Genomic DNA, 20,796 nt, shown 5'->3' on the forward strand with positions numbered 1-20,796 from the left:
GCATTTTGATTACATGCACTGAACATCAAGCCCTATATTTGAGCCCTATAAACCAGCTTTACAGTAGGGATGTAAATCTACATTTCTGTTGAGCAAGCCAGAGGTGATAATGGCAAGAAAAACTCCGAGGCGACATGAGGAAAAAACCTATAGAGGATCCACCCATCCTCTTCTGGGTGACACCAAATAGAGGAATCATAAGTTGTTACACGTTTACAGCTATATATGATAAAGTTAAATAGTACAGCATATTGAACGGATGTTCAGTATGAGCACATTGTGAACAGGAATCCTGAGTCTTTATGATTACAGCAGCAATTCTTAGGTACAAATCTAACATACACATTGATGCAAGGCGTTGTCTTACGCATAAACTGTTTTTTTTTTTTTTCCTGGGAAGTACAAATCTTTAAGTTATCCATGTGGTTGTTATCCAGGCTGAATCAGGCAGGTGAGAGGAGCACATTAGTACATTTTGTCTGTGGTGAGAGTGTAGTTTCTAAGCTTTCCTACAAATGTTCTACTTACACTATCTTCATTACTAGACACATGGGTATTTCTCTATTAACCTTCCTGTACAATAGCAAATATGGTATTTAGTGTTTAAGAGATGATGATATATGAATGGTTTCTGTCTATAAGAGGTAGCATGGGAATTTCTGTAAAACATTCTCTAGGGCCTACTAGACATGGTGGGACATCCCTAAACACCTCCCTCCCCTACACCCCCCACAAACCCCCAAAGTGGATCTGTTCCTTACAAGTATATCTTAGGCTACATACACAATTCACTTTTCCAACAAGCTGATGCATTTTAAATTCTTTTTTTTTTCTTCAAAGCTTCATGAACACATTTTCTTTTTTCCAAATTATATTGGAACTACTGAAATGTGGCCATGTGACTCTAATGCAGTGTTGGCTTAAGTAATAGATTTAATATAGCATTACTGAACTGTAAGTGATACTTTAGCTGATATCAATTCCAGAAAAGTGCACAAATACAGTGCATTATACAGAATCTTTTTTTGCAATAAGAACAAGGATAGCTGTTTAAGATTTTGTAAAGGGAAAAATAAGTACATATTTTTGCTAGTGCTTTCATGCTGTGCTCTGTCATTGTAGATTGTGCAATATGTGCTGTATGTAATAAACTCATAAGCTAATTGTACAAAACCAACAACTGTGTTAGCCATTTGTAGCTGCTCAAAAATACAAATAGCTAATAAATGGTGTGGGCCAGGCGCAGCTACATTTCATTGGCATAGTTATGGGCTAAGGCTGGGCAACCTCATTCTGATAATAAAGTTGTGCAGATTCCCAAAAATGGCACTTTCTGGGCCACTCGACATGTCCATAGAATATACGGCACTCACACATTGACACATATGTGCCAGAAAAAACTGCAAAATCTATGCATCTGGTCCTTTCTCACATTCATGCTGTAATTATGAGCAGCTCACAAATTGTGAGCCAGCCTCCACAGCAAATAATCTTTGCAATGACTTGTACTATTCGTACTACATTTTATTCAACAGCAAAAATGGATTCCCTACTGAAAAATCCCAAGTATGTATCTCTGAAGCCCAGAATCAGCTCCAAATGGGTGGGACTAACTCCAGATTGAACAAAGCCAGACAACGGTTGTACCGTCTGAGACTGCTGAGGAAATTCAGGGTCTCTCCAGCGATCCTGAAAACGTTCTTTACTGGGGCTATAGAAAGTTTACTGACTCAGTGCATCTCGGTGTGGTACAGAAACTGCTCAAACCAGGACCGCAAAGCCCTGCAGAGAGAGGTGCGCTTAGCTGAGCGCATCTCCGGGTCTGCTCTTCCCTCTCTGCATGACATCTACACCCGGCGATGCAGTACCAGAGCTGCTAAAATCATCAAAAGGACTCCACCCACCCTGGTAACTCTCTGTTCAGCCTGCTTCAATCAGGCAGGCACTTCCGTTGTCTGATGGCTAAAACTGAGAGGCTCAGGAGGAGCTTCTTCCCTCAGGCCATCAGGCTGCTCAACACAGATTTGTCCACAATACAGATCCCTTAGGACTCCACAAAGACCAATTTCACTGTGCAAGCCATTGACACTCCACACACTGCACTTTGTATTGTTACTACACGTAACATACATATTTTTTGCACATTCCTGTACAAATATTTATTATTTTTTATTTTTAATTTAGTTATTTAAATGCACAGTCTAAGGAGCAGTAGGCCAGGGTTTCATTTCACTGCATGTTATATAACTGTGTATGTGACAAATAAAATCTTGAATCTTGATCTTGAAATTGGCTGCATACTGTATAAAATGAGTTATAGATGAGTGTTAGGCTCAGGAAAGGTAGCCTCTAGAATCATCCGCTACATAGACTTTCTACTACTTGTTAGCTTGCTAGCTCATTTGGTGCTGTACCACCTGTTTGGCACTGGCTACTGGCTGCAGAGATACATGTCTCAAAAGTTCAGCTTGGTTTAACCATCGTTGCCAGCCTCCTGATCAATAAATCTTTGACATTTCTAATAAGCAATGTACATTGTCCTGTTCTAAATGTCTCAAGCATTTTTTCTTGAGACACTCGAAGATTTTTTTATGTCCACAACACAGTTGCTATATATCAAATGCTAGTTCTGAGCTTAGCTTAATGCTAGCAAGTATGTTCTTAATAGATTATTGTACACCACTTCCTTGAATGTCAGTTGATGTGTCTATGGGAAAGGTTAACATTTTCTACATTTTACCTCAGAATCCAGAAGCAAATAATGCAAGTTGTGTAGCTAGCAAGTGTTACCTACTGTAGTTAGCCAGCTAGCTAATTAGCACAACTCGATTATTGGTAATGATGTAAACATTAAACATGACAGTAACTAACTTTTTTTTTCCAATTCACGTGATTGAGCTATCAAGGCAACCACATATTAACAGCTAATAAAGTAATCATCATACTAACTGAATCAACTACTATCTTCATACTTTGACAATTATTTTTAATATAAAAACATTAAATAAATGAATATGTTTTCCAACATATTAGAGGTAATGCCATATTCTTTAATTCACAGCATACATGTTTTATCTGTATTGTCATTTGGTCTGACTTTTTTGGACCTTTTGTTATTTTGCAGATTGATGCAGTGACATCTTTTTGATGTATTTTTAAAAAAAAAAAAAAAAAAATCATACATACTTTTTTCTTTGCAATGCCTTTTGGGTAACTTCAGCACCAGAACACTTTAGTTATGTTCAGTTGATCTCTCCAAGGGGTCAACTAACAAACTTCACTTAAGCTGATAAGGAATCAGAATAGCCCTTAAGATAGTGATGTAGTTTCCCCCTAAGGTGAAATGACAAGGAGAAGTGGACAGTGGTGTGATAAAAATAGTTTTGGAACTCAGCCTCAGGCTAAAGAAAGAAAAATGCTAGCTGTGCCCTGGACAGAACTCGACAGAGCGTGCATGTGGAGTTACAAAAATGTATTACATTAATTTTGAAAGGAAGTGAACATGCTAATATTCTGTTTTCTGTGTGTGTGTGTCTATGTCTGTGTGCCTGCGTAACAATATCATATCTCTGTTGGTGGTCTTGTATTGAACATCTCGGGTAACATTATGTCTCGTTTATCAAGCTGAATTTATGAATAAATTTATTCGTAAATCTCTAGAAGGAGCATTTACTCAAGAAATGTGCTATTCATGAAAATCCAGTCTGTTTGGGAAAACGCTCGTATCCTTCAACAGCTCCGGAGTTTGGGTAAACAGACATATAAGGAGAATCACTAATGTAAACCTTGACTGATCTGCTTTAAATCATTTAATTGATATTTTATATACAAATGTCATGTCAGTACAGGTAACAGCGATGAACTATAGCTCCCATCAGTCACAGCAAAGCACATGACCCTGTCAAATGCCTTCCTGATCACTCACGTCTGTTTCGTGTTTCCCCTAAGTAGCATCTCTATTCAAGTTCTTTGTTTTCTCTGTTTCTTTGCCAGGTTTTTGTTGTGTATTACCTCTGCTGTGCTTATTCTATTGTGTGTTTTGGATCACTTTGTCCTTCCACTTCTTTTGCTCTACAGATTATTCTTGTTCCCGTTTTATTTGTATTTTTGGTAATAAAGAAACTGCACTTGCATCCGCCTCCACTATCTGCCAACGGGTTATGTTGACAAGTTTAAACATAATTTTTTTAATTGCACACACCAATTTAGTGTAAACTTTATGAAACTCAGTCATTTCATCTTAATGACTTGAAAGAAAGCAATCCAAAATAAATCCATTAATTAACTCAAACAAGACAGGCCATTAAACTGGGACAGAAGAAATGGCACCCTATAAAAAGAGGAAGGCTATGTCCGAATATCCCTACCACCCTACTACACAGCAGGGGAAAAGCAGTATGCCAAAGGCTGAATTATCAGTATTCATAAAACAGTAGTGAGAAATACCCGGATGACCTACTGCTTCTGCCAGGATTCTGCAGTATGGAGGCAAATACACACTGCATTGTCCCATAAGGCAACAGAAGTAGCATGGAAGAGCTGTCAGAATCAAAAATGTTATGAAGCAGCACGTCGGCTCTTTTTAAGTGTAAGTGCTATAGGTATTAAAAGTTGTTCCTTGTGGTTAAACCTTACTTGTTTAACAACACCTGAGTAAATTGTTAACTTCTTGAAAGTTTAAACAAGAAAAAAACTGCTCTAATCTGGCAGACTCTATGTTTTTGCGGTTACTATGACATCATAGGTCACATGACAATGCCAACCTGGCTGATGTAGTATGTCCGGATTGTATTCATACTACACACACATATACTGATCGGTACGTATGAGCAGTAGGTACTGAATCGATGCAGTAGGTACTGACACAGTACGCGATTTCGGACGCAGGCAAAGTATTAGCATGTGTCTGTGGTAGCTGACATGCTGCAAAGGCTGAGCTGCATTGTATAGTTGTCATTTTGTGGTTTTAATCTCTCTGTGAGCTTTACCTTTTATGAACATCATGCATACCTGAAACTTTTATAAATCTCGCAAGAATTTTTAGTTCGGGGTGGCGTACGAAAACCACACAACTTTACTAAATGTTTGATAAGTGAAGCCCATTTGTAAGGTAGTAAGTGTGAAGGCATTTTAAATAGTCCTTTGTAATTGTAAGCCTTTAACTGTAATGTCGAGTTTAAGAAGAACATTGCAAGCAAATAACTAGAAATGGCTGGAAGATGCTTAAAACACATAAAAAAAGTCTGTTCCATTTTAATAATTCACATTGAAAATGATTTGCGCATTTTATACAGCTGAACTTTAAAAGTAATTTTGAACAGAACTGAAGGTTCCGCTCAATTGCTATCCTGTTGTTCCCGGCTTCACAATGCACCCTGTGAAATCTTGTGTGAAATACACTGTACAAAGGTCAGAAAAGATGCCCAGAAAAGCTGAAGTAAATATGTGCTCAAAGTGCACTGAGTTATTATAATGGAATATAAAAGGGATTATTGGAAATGAGAGACAGAGAATGAACACTGAAAGAGATAGAAAAGAGGCACAGGGACTTATTCAGGAATAGAGAGAAAGGCATAAAGATAGAGATACTATAAAGGCAGAAATGACAGGGGGAAATACACACAGACAGAAAGAAAGATCAAGACAGGAAGTGAAAGAGAGAGAGAGCGAGAGAGACGGACAGAGGTGTTGGATGTTGGAAAAGGAGGCCACAGGTGTTCGTCTGAACAGTAAGATGACTTATTAAAGCTGCATGTCTGTATTTCACCATAGCATTATTCCACACAGAAAAAACATTCACAAATACTTAGGACAAACTATGAGCCATATGGGTGCGCACACACTCTTTTCAAAAAGGTATATTGTCTGTGATGGATCTGCAAATGTGCAACCTAAAAAGCTGTTTTGCTCCTAATGTCGTATCATTTTCAGCCAGTGCTCTCAAGTGCTCGATACCAGACCAATCTGTCAGGGGAAATTCTGAACCCATCAAATCATCACATAACACACACAGGGCCTTTACATGATGAATGTCATGGGACAGCCATTAGCCATAGTGGCTCAGACAAAGAGGTTGAGCGCTAATTCTGAATCGTGAAAAAAGCCACATTACTCACCACTCTACTGTAACAAAGAAGGATGTGTGTGTGTGTGTGTGTGTGTGTGTGTGTGTGTGTGTGCGCGCACGCATGTGCGCCCACTTACCACAAGCTACAACTACTCACGGCCACACGGCCCATTAGCTGCAGCTAGAAAATGGCACTGAACTCACACAAACACACACACTCACACACATTTGTCAACATTATTAACAGAGAAGCAGGCTTGCCGCTATCTTCCTGAAAAGCTGAGGCAAGGATGCCATGTTGGAAAGGTCACAGGCTGCCTTCCATCGCTCCTGTTTGTCTGTTTGATTAAGTCTGGCCATTAGAACGCTTGGCCAACACACTGGTCGTGTCCTATTTCACAGGCAGCCAGACTGAATACAAACTAATCAGGAGGATAAAAAAAAGCTGCAGGAGAAAAAGAAGGCAGAGGGGGAAAGAGATCAGAAACCGAACGATATGGCAAAAGGGCAACTTCAGACAGCCTGATGAAACAATCAATCAGTGAAGGAGGAATGCATGAGACAGATAAGGTGAGAGAGAGAGTACTTTGAGAATAAGAAATGTACAAAAAATGGGAGGGGGGAAATAATGAGCAAAAGATATATAGTGCATGATGCTAGATTTTTTTTTTTTTTTTTTTTCATAATTAATAATGAATACAACAATAGACAAATAACCAAATAATATGTGAGTTAGACAGAGGATATGTGGGAAGGAGAAACTGACACTGTTAGTCTGCCCAGCTCTTTCACACCTCTATTGTTTCACTCACTCACTCACACACACACACACACACACACACACACACACAGCAAGGCATTTTTGGATAATTAATCCAGTCAAGGATTACTGACAGCTCCTCTCACTTTCTTTCGTTGCAGATGATTGCAGATGAACACAACATGGAGAGACTGACAGAGTAACACACAGAAACAGACGTCTTACATAACTGCACAGATAAAAACAAATTAACCACCCACACACTCAAACACAACTACACAGTCAGTGGCCTGAGTGAGGTGATACAGGTTTAAAGTGACAGAGACAGGGTGGCATGCAGCGCAAACTTCCGATTAACACCACTGAATGCTGCTTGAAGAAAGATAGAGGAGAAAGATAATTGCAAAGGCAGGAGGTAGAGATGCACTCGTCCATTCTTTCATCCTCACTCACTGTGTGAAGGCTTTGGGCTAAACTGCTGGAAATTTGTGTGTGTATTGAGCTGGCTAAATGCTCAGTAATGGATTTTGTGTGTGTGTGTGTGTGTGTGTGTGTGTGTGTGTGTGTAAAGATGTGTGAGAGAAAGAAAGATAGAGAGACAAAGACCAAGATTGGCATTGACCTGGCTAAATGTTACATGAGCTCCAACTCTCTCTCTTTCGCTCTCGCTCGCTCGCTCACTCTCGCTCACTCGCTCTCTCACTCAATTTCTGTGTATCGATCACCGGGTCTTGCTTGCCCATCACTGTCACAAACACTGCCCTCGTCAAGGCAACCTGGCCTTGTCACAGGTGTTGTCATCAAAGAAACCAGACAATCACCGGATAGATGGGTGTTTGTTACACAAACCTGGAGCTGAAAGTGTGTGTGTGTGTGTGTTCACGCCTAGCTAAAATCACAAAGATGAATTTTTCTTCTCCACCAATGACAATTCTATATTATTGCCCACGTTCTCAAGGAAAGTGTCCATTTTTCAAAACATACACACTCACACAAATCTGCAGACCTGCAGGCCTTTAAATACACACTCATCACTCATAGAGCAGCACCTTCTTGTAACTGTTTATCGTTTGGCACAAAGCTTCCACAGCTAAGATGAATCTTTATTTTCAAATGATCTGACAGTATCACTAGACTACAATTTTCATTAAAATGACCAAGAATATCTTTCCTTTCACAGAGACTTACACTCCAAACGACACTCCTGAACCACAAACCTTTGTAACCTGCGGTGAGGAGTAAGCGCTTAAGGCTGATATTGTAGGTCAAATATAAGTGAAACAAGCAGATTGAGGATCCATTTGCAAGAGATTTAAATAGAAATCACAGCAAATAGCATGATAACACTATCCAAATATCCAAAACATTAAGACAGGCAAATATCAAAACACGATCAGCAAATGCAAGGGTTATAGAAATGATAAGACAATCAGTGTAAACAAGACTCAGAACTTACTCAACTGCAGGGAATGGCAAGACTTTGCAATGTCCGTGAAAAGTTTATATACACTAAAATGAGGAAGTTGCGCTAACAGTTAAAAGTTGTGCTAGTATTCTGGTGAGTGTGACCTCTGCTGGCAGGGAGGGGAAATGTCCTGAGTCCAACAAGAATCATAGTCTTAATCATAGCAGGGATCAAAACACTGGTAGTCATAGTCCATAATAATAATTGGGTGTGGTTTTGGGTGGGAGGGATGGCATACTCTCTCTCTCAATCACAGCGACACTAGCCAATCATAGGGCATCTGTGAGCTCATGCATGTGGTAGGGGCTAGATAGCACTTTCCTCCATGTGTGTTACACTGCCCTGTGATGCAGCATGAGCAGCAGTTTAAAAAGATGCAGCTGGCTGGCTTCATGTGTCCCAGAGGAAGCATGTGATAGCCTTGACCCTCCCCGGTTTGTAGGTGTTACGGGAGCCCTAACTGGTGGATGGGTATTAGCCAAGACCAAATTAGGGAGAAAAAATCCCCTAAAAAATGTGTGATAAGATTTTGCAACAATACAGTGATACAACAGGGTATACATAGAAAAAACGAATCAAGGACTAACACTAAACAGGTGAACACAGACAGTTAACAAACCAGTGACAGAACGGGGGGGCGGAAACAGGAGTACAATAGAAATAGGGGTACATCGCCATGTGAACGTTGAAGCAAGGTGGGAAATTGTGACAACTTTTCCCAAAGCTTGTCAGCAAACACACAAAGGTATTTCTATTACAAACAAAACTCAGTGATGTTATAAAGATGGGATGCTGCAAATTCTTTTTTAATTCAGTTACATCTTATTCTTAAAAGTTCATTATGTCACAGTTTTTTTTTCCTTTAGTAAACTGACATAGGGAAGCGTGTAGGCTATACATTAAAGTGCAGATAGACAATCAGCCTGCAACCTTCAGCATTGTAAAGCAGCGAAGTGTAAAAATAAAAATACTCAGAGACAATTACTGAAAAAGCTTAATCCTTACAATCTGTATTTTTTCTGACTCATTAACTACTCATTCAGTCCAGCTATTTTATTAGTTTTATACCAGTCATTATTGTCTACAATATTCATTAATTCATTCATCTACAGTAAGCGATTTATCCTGGTCAGGGTCACAATGGATCCAGCGCCTATCCAGGAACATGGGACAAGCCGTTCTTTGCAGGCTAGCATGAGTACACCACAGACACATATGTACACAGTCATTCACACCTCCGGGAAATACAGAGTCACCAGTTCACACACCAAAGAACCTGGAGAACATGTGAAATTCCACACAGACAGTAACCTGAGCTCAGGATCAAACCGGAAACCTTGGAGCTGTGCAGCTACGCATAATGTGTGTTAAACAATTTAATGATATCCACTCAGCAAACTGTCACATCACGGCAGTAATGCAATAAGTAGCTCACCGCCTGAAAATTCCATGCAGGGCAAATGCTAAGATGTTGTCTCTTTTTTAAAGATGTCAACAGTGACAAAGAGAAAGATGGACAGAGAGAGAGAGATAAAGATGGATAGAGGAGACTTGTGGGGTGTGACTGTACTTCTGGACATATGCTGCATGGTGCTAATGCTTCTCCTGGTGTGTTTATTAGTGCGTTTGTAAGTGTGAGTGTGAGAGGGAGCTGAAGCAAGTTTGCATTACTGTGCGTGAGCATGTGTAATCGGCTCCATCTGTACATGTCCACATGACCCTTTCAGTCACAGAGTACACTTTAGCGCTTCTGCTTTCCTGACAGAAGATCTCACCATATGCTCCCTTAATTCTTTGGCTCGTGCCGACCAGATTAAGAGATTTATGCCACTGATGCCTGTTCTCATGCCCTGGACAAACACGGAGGTTTTAAAATGAATGCTCCAGTGCTCTGTGTCAATAATCCAGATCCTTTCCTTGTTGAAAACTCCAGCGTCTGTTTTATCAAACAAGTGAGGCTGTCTTGTGCGAGCTGTCTGTAGCCTGCCAGGGTGATTGAAGGCTCTGCTGGTTGGACATATACTGGAGTCATACGAATAAACACCTTTCACTCAGTGCTTTGACAGGTGCCACTGTGAGGTACTGGCAACCCATCACTCATAGTGTCCCTTTAGATAACATGACAGAATGTCACACTGACTGAGAAAAAAAGACCGAAAGGAAAAGAGAGATGGGTGAAAGAAGATGGGTGAGGATGTATAGATGATTACAACAGGGCCCCCGAGATGATAGTGTAGGTGTAGTACTTACTGAACAGACATCTTATTATCACATGCACACTTGTGCACATTCTCTCTCTCTCTCTCTCTCTCTCTCTCTCTAAGTCTCTCGATTCAATTCAATTCAATTCCATTCAATTCACTAAGCTTTACTGGCATGACCTTATGCAGTTACAGTATTGTTAAATCATCACAGAAAAAAGAAGACTGTGATTCACAAATAGTTACATCAGCAAGCATTCATATAAGAAAGAGAATAAAGAACAGAAATTAATACTTATAATAGTAATAATAGTAACAATTAAAATGATGTAAGATGAAAAAGAAAAACAGGAATATGACAATCTTGCATTTAATAACTGATGCAAAGCCTGAGAACATCAGTGCTCTAACTACAGAAAACACAGAGAGAAAGGATAGACAAGAGAGACAACAAAACCTGCAATGTACTTTTCCCCAATGTCCTTTTTAATACTGACTGTAATCCATATATGAGCTTTGAGTTTATAATTATCCAGTCCCACAAGCCAAACTTCTAGCTTTGTTAAGGAATCTGGTATGATTCTTCACTAAATGTGCCCAAGAACCACCTGCTTTAACCTGAACAGGTCATTTAATTAGCATTACAACTGACCAATTTTCCTAGAGCCCCTTGGCAAAAGGGTACGGGACACACCTACTCATCTCTAACTATGTTAAACAAACCTTTGAACAAAGTTTTAAATAAACTTGTTATAATAAAGATGGGATGCTGTGAATTAGTTTTCAATCCAGTGATTGGCTGATCCAATACCTTGTTTGCACACGTGCAGTGAATTATGGCGTTTGTTTGCCAGTCAGTCAGACACTAGTGCACATATGTGTGCACATATACAGATGACGGTCTTTAAGATCCTGAAGCTTGAAGCCAGAAAAGTGTAGACAAATTATCAGACACCGTGTGAGCCCTAAGAGGAGCGTCAGTGGCTGAGAGTAATAATTACCACTTCATGAATATTTATTAATTGAACCTGAACAAATAAAGTATTGGACATTATTCATTATGAGTATCTTTTTTATCCACTTTTTGCAAGATACCTTATAATAGTCTGCTGGATTCCATTCATTTCAGATGACTATTTGAAGTGTTTACAAAAGGATTTACTGGATAATTAAGGATACTTAGCTTACTAAATTGGTTCTAAGCTCCCTGGACAAAAAAAAAATGAGCCACATCTAACAATAACAGCCTTATTGTACAGTGTCAGCAGGTTGCACACCTGCACAAATGTAACTTAGAAAAACCAGACTGTCAGTTGATGGCCAGACTCTGCAATTGTTGATGAACTGATGAACTCACCACTGACACTCCCATGTTCCAGGATGATAGCTGGAGGGTGCATAGTGTCAAATCCCTGTGCGATCTGTCTGACTAACATGATGGAACCCTGTACCAGACCTCAATCCCATATAAAACTTGTGGGACTATTTGGAGCAGGAGGTGAAGCAAAATAAGCACTCACAAATTCTAGCTGAATTGTGCAACCAGTCAGTGGAAGAGCGAACTAAAATTGACAGGAACTCAAGACACTGGTGGAATTCGTAACTGGATTGGTGCTTTTATCACAGCAAGGGGCGGCGTAACTTATCATTACAAAATGCTAATTTGGAACCCTCTGCTGTAGGGTTCTACATTGATGTAAGTGTTCCCCCAGAGTGGGTGCTAGATAGAACCTTTATTTATAAGAGTGTACTGATGCATGTGTTATTGTAGCATGAGTGGCTCAGGCTGTCCTGCTCCCAAAGTGGACCACTTGCCCTGAAATTGGATGAGCAGGTGTGGATGCACTGGAACCCAAATACTGAACCAATTGGAATTAAGGTATTGTGGGATGCTGGAGGTTAATTTAGAGCTAAACTCAGTTCAGTTGGCTCCAATATCGCCTTCCTGGCAGTTGATGAAGGTATTGATGAAGGAACTAATAATGAATAACTTAAACACTAGTTTGTTCATCATGAAGTAACTCATGTTTATGATTAGGCAATAAGAATAAGAATAAGAATAATAGCATTTTATCTATCATTATTATGAAGCATCTCTGTCCTCTGTGAATTTAACTCAATTTTAGAAAGATCAAATTTCAAACTTCATTTTCCAAAATTCCAACTGCAAAATTATAACTTCATGTCTATGAATCATACAAAATTGAACAAACAAAGGTAGATTTCATTCAATTTCATAAGAACAAAGGCGTGAAGAAAAAGGTATGAATGGTAAACCCGCCCCAACATGAACCTTGGACTTTATATGAAGTAGCAAGTGGAAGACCTAGTTGTTATTTCAATACTACACATGACAAAACAGACAAAGACACACAAAGGCATGCAAACACACATATTCCAAATTAAACAACCCTGTTTTCCAATGTATATATATGTAGTGGTTGTGTGCAGCCTTGCACTTGATTAGACCCTCTATTTTTCCTCATTACTGTTGTTCACTGAGACATATCGGTGAAACCATATTTACACATGAACTGACTATATAAAGCTCTATGCATGTACACACTTGCTGTCTGCACATGTGTGAGTCTCACATTCAGACAGGCCATAATGAACAAGAAGAAGTCATGCAGAATAAATCACATAACCACATTCTCGTAGCCTCTGTACAGTGAAAGCACTGTCAGGTAATTAAACAGTGCTGATGGCCATAATGACTCACTTTCAGCTACTTATATCACTCAAACCATGCAAGATTGATCCCATCAAATAGTGTATAGCTACGATTCTGACCCTTTTTGTGGTTTCACACTGTCTCCATAACAACCTATTTTTATCACTAGAAGTAGCTTCTGTTCATAATATATTATGATATTACAAGCAGAAATGGAAAAAAAATTCAAATAATATTATTATAATACTGTGTATGTTTGGGATCAGCCAGTCATCTGTTGCAAGATAGCAGCTTGTTCACAAATGCTATAACTTGGATACTTTTTGATGCAAATAAGTGAGATCATATTACTCCATTCTTTGGCCTTCAGTTCATTTCAGGATTCAAGAAAACATTTAGTGTTTGTTTTTGAAGCTCTAAATTGACTGACCCCTTATTACATTGCAGACATTGTACACACAATGTGTCTAGACTCTTAATGTCTTTCATGCAATTACTGCCTTTTTCTCAATATTAGCTAAAACAAAGTGGTGGCCGTGTTTTGGAAAAGTCTACCAGCAGACCTCGGACATGCTCCGTCTGTGTTCATTTTTAAATCAGAGCTCAAAACATATTTTTTACTCTACAGCCTTGGGAATCATTGAATGTATATTGTATATGTATGATATGTATGTATGTATATATATATATATATATATATATATTTATATATATATATACATATATATATATATATATATATATATATATATATATATATATTTTTTTTTTTTTTTAATATAGCACATTGTAGAGCACTATGGCCAACATGAGATTTAAACCTGCTTTATAAATTAAATGTAATAACTTCTAAAATATAGCCTAGCTACAAACACATTACGTTCACAATGTAATTAAAACCGCTAATAACATTTATTCCACAGAGCTGCTGAATTCTCTAACATGACTGGTCAGAAGGTGTTGAGTTACTTTCTAAAACAGTAGGTCTTGCTGCAAGGTTTGTATTAATGTGTTTGTTATAATCCATTGTTGTTTTTATAGTACAGGGATGCTCCACATAAACAGATTTAAAAGTGGTTACAATTGTTATCAATTGTTGAGGGTTTTTTTTTAACATTTATGGAAGGAGTCTCCACTGCCAGTGCTTTGTAACAGTAAGTAAGTTAGTAAGTAAGTTTTATTTATAAAGCACATTTAAATTCGGCATTACACTGACCGAAGTGCTGAACAAAACCAATACAACAAATTCTAAAATAGAATAAAAAAAACAACAACAATAACAGTCTGAGGTAAAGCTGTAACTTAAAGGCAGAGAGCTTTCTGGGTTCTCAGTAACACAACAAGTGATAACGGGAACTAACTTGTTTCACAGACAGTCTATGTAAATCTATGTATTAAAGAACATTCTCATTCTTTAATACATTAAAAAAAAATTGCAGCTGTTGCAAATTGATGTGGTATGAAAGGAATAAATCACTCCTGAACTGAGGGAAATATTGAGTCAAATATTCAATACAGATAGGCATTTCAGAAACCAGCTTACAAAACCAGCGCTTGCTTTTGTGTGGAAACTTAAATCAACCTGCCTGACTCGCTTAAATGAGTTATTCCAAATGAACGATTAATTTACAAACTGCCTATCGCTAGCAGCTGACTGAGGCCCTTTCAGATACGAGAGAGTAAACCACTTATCTTCTCTTGAAGAAATTCAGCAGTTTCCTCCAGATAACTGCACTGCCACTCTTAACTCCGCGAAATGAGAAAGTGAATGAGATGGGATTACACAGCTAATGCGAGCAGATGAAGGAAGGTCGGGCCGAATCTTTCACTCGTAGAGGATTAAACTGACCAGGATTTCTGAGGAGCATCTTCTCATCCTTTACAGCAACATCTGGCCTTCATATCTACCTTTACAGCACAAGGATCGAAGTAATTTGAGGATGTTACCACAAAATAAATAACACAAAAATAATAATTGCTGATGTCGCTATATGACGCTGTGTATATAGACATAATGATTATATTATTATTAGTAGTAGTAGTAGTATTAGTAGTAGAAGTATTCTTATTATTACTGTTTTATTTTTAATAATTATTATTATAGGAGTTTTTCATTCATTCATTCATTTATTCATTTATTTATTTATACTTAAAACTCTCTATCTCTCCACCAGATCTTACTGGATCCCATAAGAGCAGATACTGCATAATTAATAATGAAAAAACACCACTTTCATGAACAAAGCCCATACCGTAATCTGAGATAAATGAATTTGGCATGTAGTGCACCTACACAGGATGTGGGTTTATTCAGTATGTGTAATTATTAGTTAAGCAATGTACATAGCAAACCTCTCCACTAGTCTACTGAGAGAAACAAGCAAACATCTTGATTCATGCAGTGTGAAGTGCACAGTGCACTTTGTACTGTTCGATGCAGGTTCTTGTCTGAAGTATTGACTGAAGCTACTTAGCTAAAGCACGCTGACTACAAGCTCAGACACTCAGACTACATGTTGCATTAGGCATCGGGTCTGTCCCACTCCTACACACTTGAGTGCCTATAAATTTTATTGGCGTTATGTGACATGACATGACATGTCAACTTGCCAGTGTTCAATTAGCTATTAAGTAAGCAAGTGCATGATAATTAAAAAAGCACATACTTAATGCCCACATGTCATTGCATCATAAATTCCGACTATGAGCGTGTACACAAATGCTATCGATTACCCTAGTGTTTCTCACACAGTTTTTAAGGATGACTCAGCAGCAGGGATGGCTGGTATAAATGGGCTAGCATGGCTAAGCTCCCCTGTCTATCACCAATTACAATACATCAATTTAAGGTTTAATTTTTGGCATCCACATCAGATTTCCTGTTAGGGAGGATTAATTTAGATATTTGTAGATACAAGTGCAACAGCCCCACCAATGGCCATCAGAAAAATGCAGACGTGTACGTTAAGGCTGATTTCTTTCTAACACAGACTGTAGATTCATGGAGCCTATCAGTGAAAAAAATGTGTCAGGTGACTACACAGAATGAAACACCTCCTCGATTTGATCTGTATATGGGCTGATATTTTTCAGCTCTTCTCGCTGACACATCATCAGCAGTGAGATGAAATGCAGGTGCAGGTTTAATGAATGCAAAAGAGGTGGATTATTTACTCTCTCATCCTCTTTTCCCCAAAATGCCTTTGGAGGAGAAACTCCAAGTAGATAGACCGTGCACACACTGGCTAATCAATGCCCAAATTACACAAAAGACAGATAGCTGAACTTTTGTGTAACTGACGTTTGATGTTTTTTATGGTTTGAATGAAAAGGTTACACGCTCACCAGCAGCTGTTAAAGATGCCACTCACTTTATTAAGCATATTTTAGCTACACTGTCTCTATATTGTAATAAAAAGAATGCACCAATCTGATATTGTGTAACAGTGCTGAGGCTGAGGATGATACGTGCTGTAAGAATGAGTCCTGAGAAATAAGTAATTAAATTTGCTATTCAATAATCATAATAATAAATTATAATTAACTTGTACTTAATGTTAATCATACGAATCAATTATAGCCAATTATGTTACTCTGTGAAGTTATTATATTTTAATCAAGAGTATATGTTATCGTTTTAGTTCAATAACAGTAATATTATAATACGTGTTTGTTCCAGAGATGGCAGAATGTCTATGATATGATGTAGGGGTGGGCAATATGACAAAAATATCATATCACGATTCTTGAAGACATTTCTACAATACACAATAGACTATGCATCACAATATATAGGTTTGCTAACCATTTCCAAGCCATACAGTTGTCTCGCATTCAAACAAACAAAAAATATAGATATTTATTTAACTGCATGTATTTTTATTTTTATATTTACATACTTAATACTGAAAAGAGGAAAAAATCTGTAAAATTGTTAACATTATACAAGATGAGGTACAAATTTTTAACATCAAATCCGCTCCTTCCAGTAAGTTTAATTATTTAAAAAACCATGATATCACAATATCTCAGAAAAGTGTATTGTGACGTAATTTATCACAATATAGTTATTATATTGTCATCGCCCAGCCCTAATATGATGGACAGATCTGACGTGTTTACCAAGACTGAACATGGAGAACATGGAAAGACATTTGATCAGACAGAATAAAACTGCTGGAATTTGAACCTGATTTGAAGATGCTGATTTTTCTTTGACTTTTGGCTTCTTCAGCTATAATTTTCCTTTATTTCTGCCTTTTTTTAATTGTATTTTTACTTTCCTTTAGGCATAAAAAAAAACTTTTTGTTGGAAGAGTTCTGTGAGTAAATCTGACAATGGTATTTGGGGATATTTCTGACTCCACTGATGTATTTTATGCTGTAATTTTAACCAACATGCACATGAACACAGCTTGTCTTAATGCATGCTGCAACCACACCTCACTTATTTCTGCATAACTTAGCAACAGAAGCTTTGCAGAGACTCAGACTCGGGTCCTGTGGGGATGTCAGTAACGCATAGCTGATACTCACAGCTCTGATATCATTATCAAATTGAAAATTTTATTGAAATATGGGCTGTCTACCTGATAGGAAGTTTATAGGCTGGGAATGTTACCCTGTCTTGCTCTCATGCACGCCAGTGAACACAAATTAGCATCTTCCCCAGCAGGTACAGAAGCTGTGTGGCTTTATCTGACTTCCTCTCCTGCCTTTTTTCCGTTCACAGGTCGCAAGCTCTTAACTGTGAGTGTTAATTAACCTGGCATGATGTATTACCCATGTTTCCTATGAAACCCAAATATGGCGCGAGCGCACAACTTACACTTTTGCTCAAAGCAAGAATACAACTGCATCAACTCTGAGATTATACACGTATAGTGTTTTTTTCTTATTTATTTATTATTAAATCTGTCACTTAGCCCTTTCCGCAGTGTGTAGTGGAAATAGCAAATAAGTAAACATATCAAAATTAGACAGGTGCAGTTATGAAAATAAAACGGGGTATATGGATGCAACTGTAAAAGAGGTCAAACATTTCCAGCTGAACATGAATGCATGCTGAGTTAATATATTCAAGTGTGTTGGAGTTAATTCAGCTGTGGGAGAGATTTAATTAAACACCGGGGACTTGTGCGCATTAAGGGCGCGTGAGGGAAAACTGGCTCACAGGATTGTTAATGGAGATGTAGACTGGGGTAAAGAGACTCCACGCGCGCTTTACCTCTTTTATCCTGCACTTTAACAGTAATCTCCACTACAGGTTCAGTCTCCCGGTCCAGGCTTCTGGAGATCACCAGCTCGCCGCTCTCTCTGCTGACAGTGACCGGAGAGCTCTCCGTGTCGGGGTAGAGCAGCTCGAAACTGGCCGACTGAAACCGGACCGGGTTCAGGTTCATGATCACAGAGCCGATGGCTGCGTCTTCAGACACACTCACGCTCACGGGCTCGCTGGGCTCCAGGACGGAGCGAGACTTCCTCAGCAGTCGGGAGGATGGAGGGAAGGCGGCCGGCCACTGCCGGGGACTGATCTCCACCTTCATGTGGCGACCTGTGCGCGACGGCCATCCGCGGTCTCTGGCAAACACGCTGAACTTTATGGGCGACGCGAGACCGAGGATGGAGTCCACGAGGAGAACTTCACCCGTCTTGGGCACCACGTAGAAGCTCCCGTTTCTCGGCAGCGCGTAATAGATGAGCTCGGCGTTCTTGCCGCTGTCTGTATCCTCTGCTGCCACTTTGTAAACCACCGACCTGAGCGCAGTGGCATCATCTAGAGTTATTTTGACGTCCGCGTGCCGAAAAGCGGGTTCGTGGTCGTTCGTGTCGAGGACGTCCACCCGCACGGACGCCACGCGCGACACGACGCGTTCGGCCGCCGCGCAGCTCGCGCAACACAGGCCCACATCCAGCACGTACTCCGCGCGCTCTTCTCGGTCCAACACGCTGGCGGTTTTCAGCTGCACGTGCCCGCGTCCGTGGTGCGCGAAAACCCGAAAGTCATCGCTCCCGTCTCCGAGTAACTTCAGATACGCGCCCGAGCCCGAGCCCGAGCACCAGCGCTGCGCGTCGATGCGCCTCGCCGGGATGCTGAGCCCGTTCACCCGCGAGCCCGGCGGGGAGTTCTCAAACACGTGCCCGTGGAAAAACGGCGTCCGCTCGTCTGTCTTATTTCCCAAAACAAAAGTCATGCAGTAGGATATCAAAACAGCCCAAATCATGGTTTTCTTTTTCGGGCTCGCGCCGCGTTCTGCGGGTTCACGGAAAAGCGCTTAAAATGCAGAACATACTCAAAAATCCCAGTTAAAAAGCCTTCTTCTAAACATTTCCGTGCATCGTGTTGCGGCCCGTCCTCGAGTTATCCGTGCTGATCTGTGCGAGCACTCCGGTAAGTGAATCGCAGCGGAACTTTTGGCTCGAGCTGCGCGGTGCTCCGGTGGCGCTCTGCCTCACAGCCGCTCGCAGCGCGCGCGCGTTAAAGCTGCTGAGTTTCGACAGAGCAGCACGCGCTGCCGGACAGCGCGCGACTCGAGCACAGGGGGCGGGGCTTCAGAGAGACCACGCGGGGAATCCTCTGGGAACAGCCGCTCACTTCAGATGCCTATAGATACCAAACTATTTCATTCAGCATACACCCTGCTTCTGCTGTACACTAAAACACAGTGTATTTAGAGCAAGTGGAAATAAAATTACAAATAGCCTCCACACATCCATCACACATCTTTACAGATCTATCATTTTAACGCATGCATGTAAAGAAAAATGTCTCAGCACTACATTAAATTAATAACAAATAAGCTCACATTATGTCTCTCTCCATTGTTAACCTATCTGCTGTCTTTTCTCTCTGTCTGTCTGGCTAATGTGAAGACTGTGTTTAATATTATTATTATTATTATTATTATTAATTATTATTATTATTATTATTATTAATATAACAGGCATATTTTTATTGTTTGCTTGTTTGTTTTTGTTTATTTCCCCCCCTCCTTTCATTCTCCTATATATTTTATCCTTATACCTGTTAAATGCTGTGGAAAAAAGGTTTAATTTTTGGCATCCACATCAGATTTCCTGTTTTTTCTCAAACAAACATACTCACATAAGCTACATGTTTGCTATCCTATGTAATATTTCTAACATACTGTATGTCTATGAGTAAATTATTACATTCCAGTAAATTTGGTCTGATGAGGTGAGACTACAAGACCACTTGGGAAACAGAAATAAGAACACTACAGACTTCTTAAATTCGACCGACTCTTAGAATCACAAATCTTTTATTTTATTAATTTTTTGTGAGAAACTGGAGAAAAAAAAAACCTTTGAAACAAACCTAAAGAAATCAAGGACATCTTAAAATTAAATCTAAAAAAATTAATCAAAGGCAGTTATGAGTTTGTTATCAGGGTAATGAACACAGTCCAGCAGAGGTCATGAAGACCACAATCTGCCAAGCTGCTGCGAAGCTGAAGAGCTGGAGCCAGTTGGAGTGATGACATGAGGGTCAGCTGACACGGGTCTTTACCTGCTTGAGGAACTGGAACGGGTTATGAATTGCAGCACACAACATTCGTTTCAGTAAACATTCATTTACACTCCTCCAGCAGCCTCCCTCTCCAATGC

General features: G+C 39.5%; 1 protein-coding gene across 2 annotated transcripts in view; it reads right to left on the reverse strand.

The window, feature by feature from the left end:
* Nucleotides 1-19,710, reverse strand: part of si:ch211-186j3.6 (neural-cadherin) — a 238,787-nt gene extending 219,077 nt beyond the window's left edge. Inside the window, exon 1 of one of the 2 annotated variants that reach the window (XM_026937517.3) lies at nt 18,395-19,710. In XM_026937517.3, coding sequence (XP_026793318.1) covers nt 18,395-19,391 — 997 coding nt within the window. In that variant the 5' untranslated portion in view covers nt 19,392-19,710. Of the gene's footprint in view, nt 1-8,283; nt 12,553-18,394 lie in introns of those variants that run through there. The other variant, XM_026937518.3, reaches the window with a different exon arrangement.
* Nucleotides 19,711-20,796: the final 1,086 nt, after the last annotated feature.

Source organism: Pangasianodon hypophthalmus, chromosome 25 (assembly GCF_027358585.1).
Source record: "Pangasianodon hypophthalmus isolate fPanHyp1 chromosome 25, fPanHyp1.pri, whole genome shotgun sequence".
Lineage (NCBI taxonomy): Eukaryota > Metazoa > Chordata > Actinopteri > Siluriformes > Pangasiidae > Pangasianodon > Pangasianodon hypophthalmus.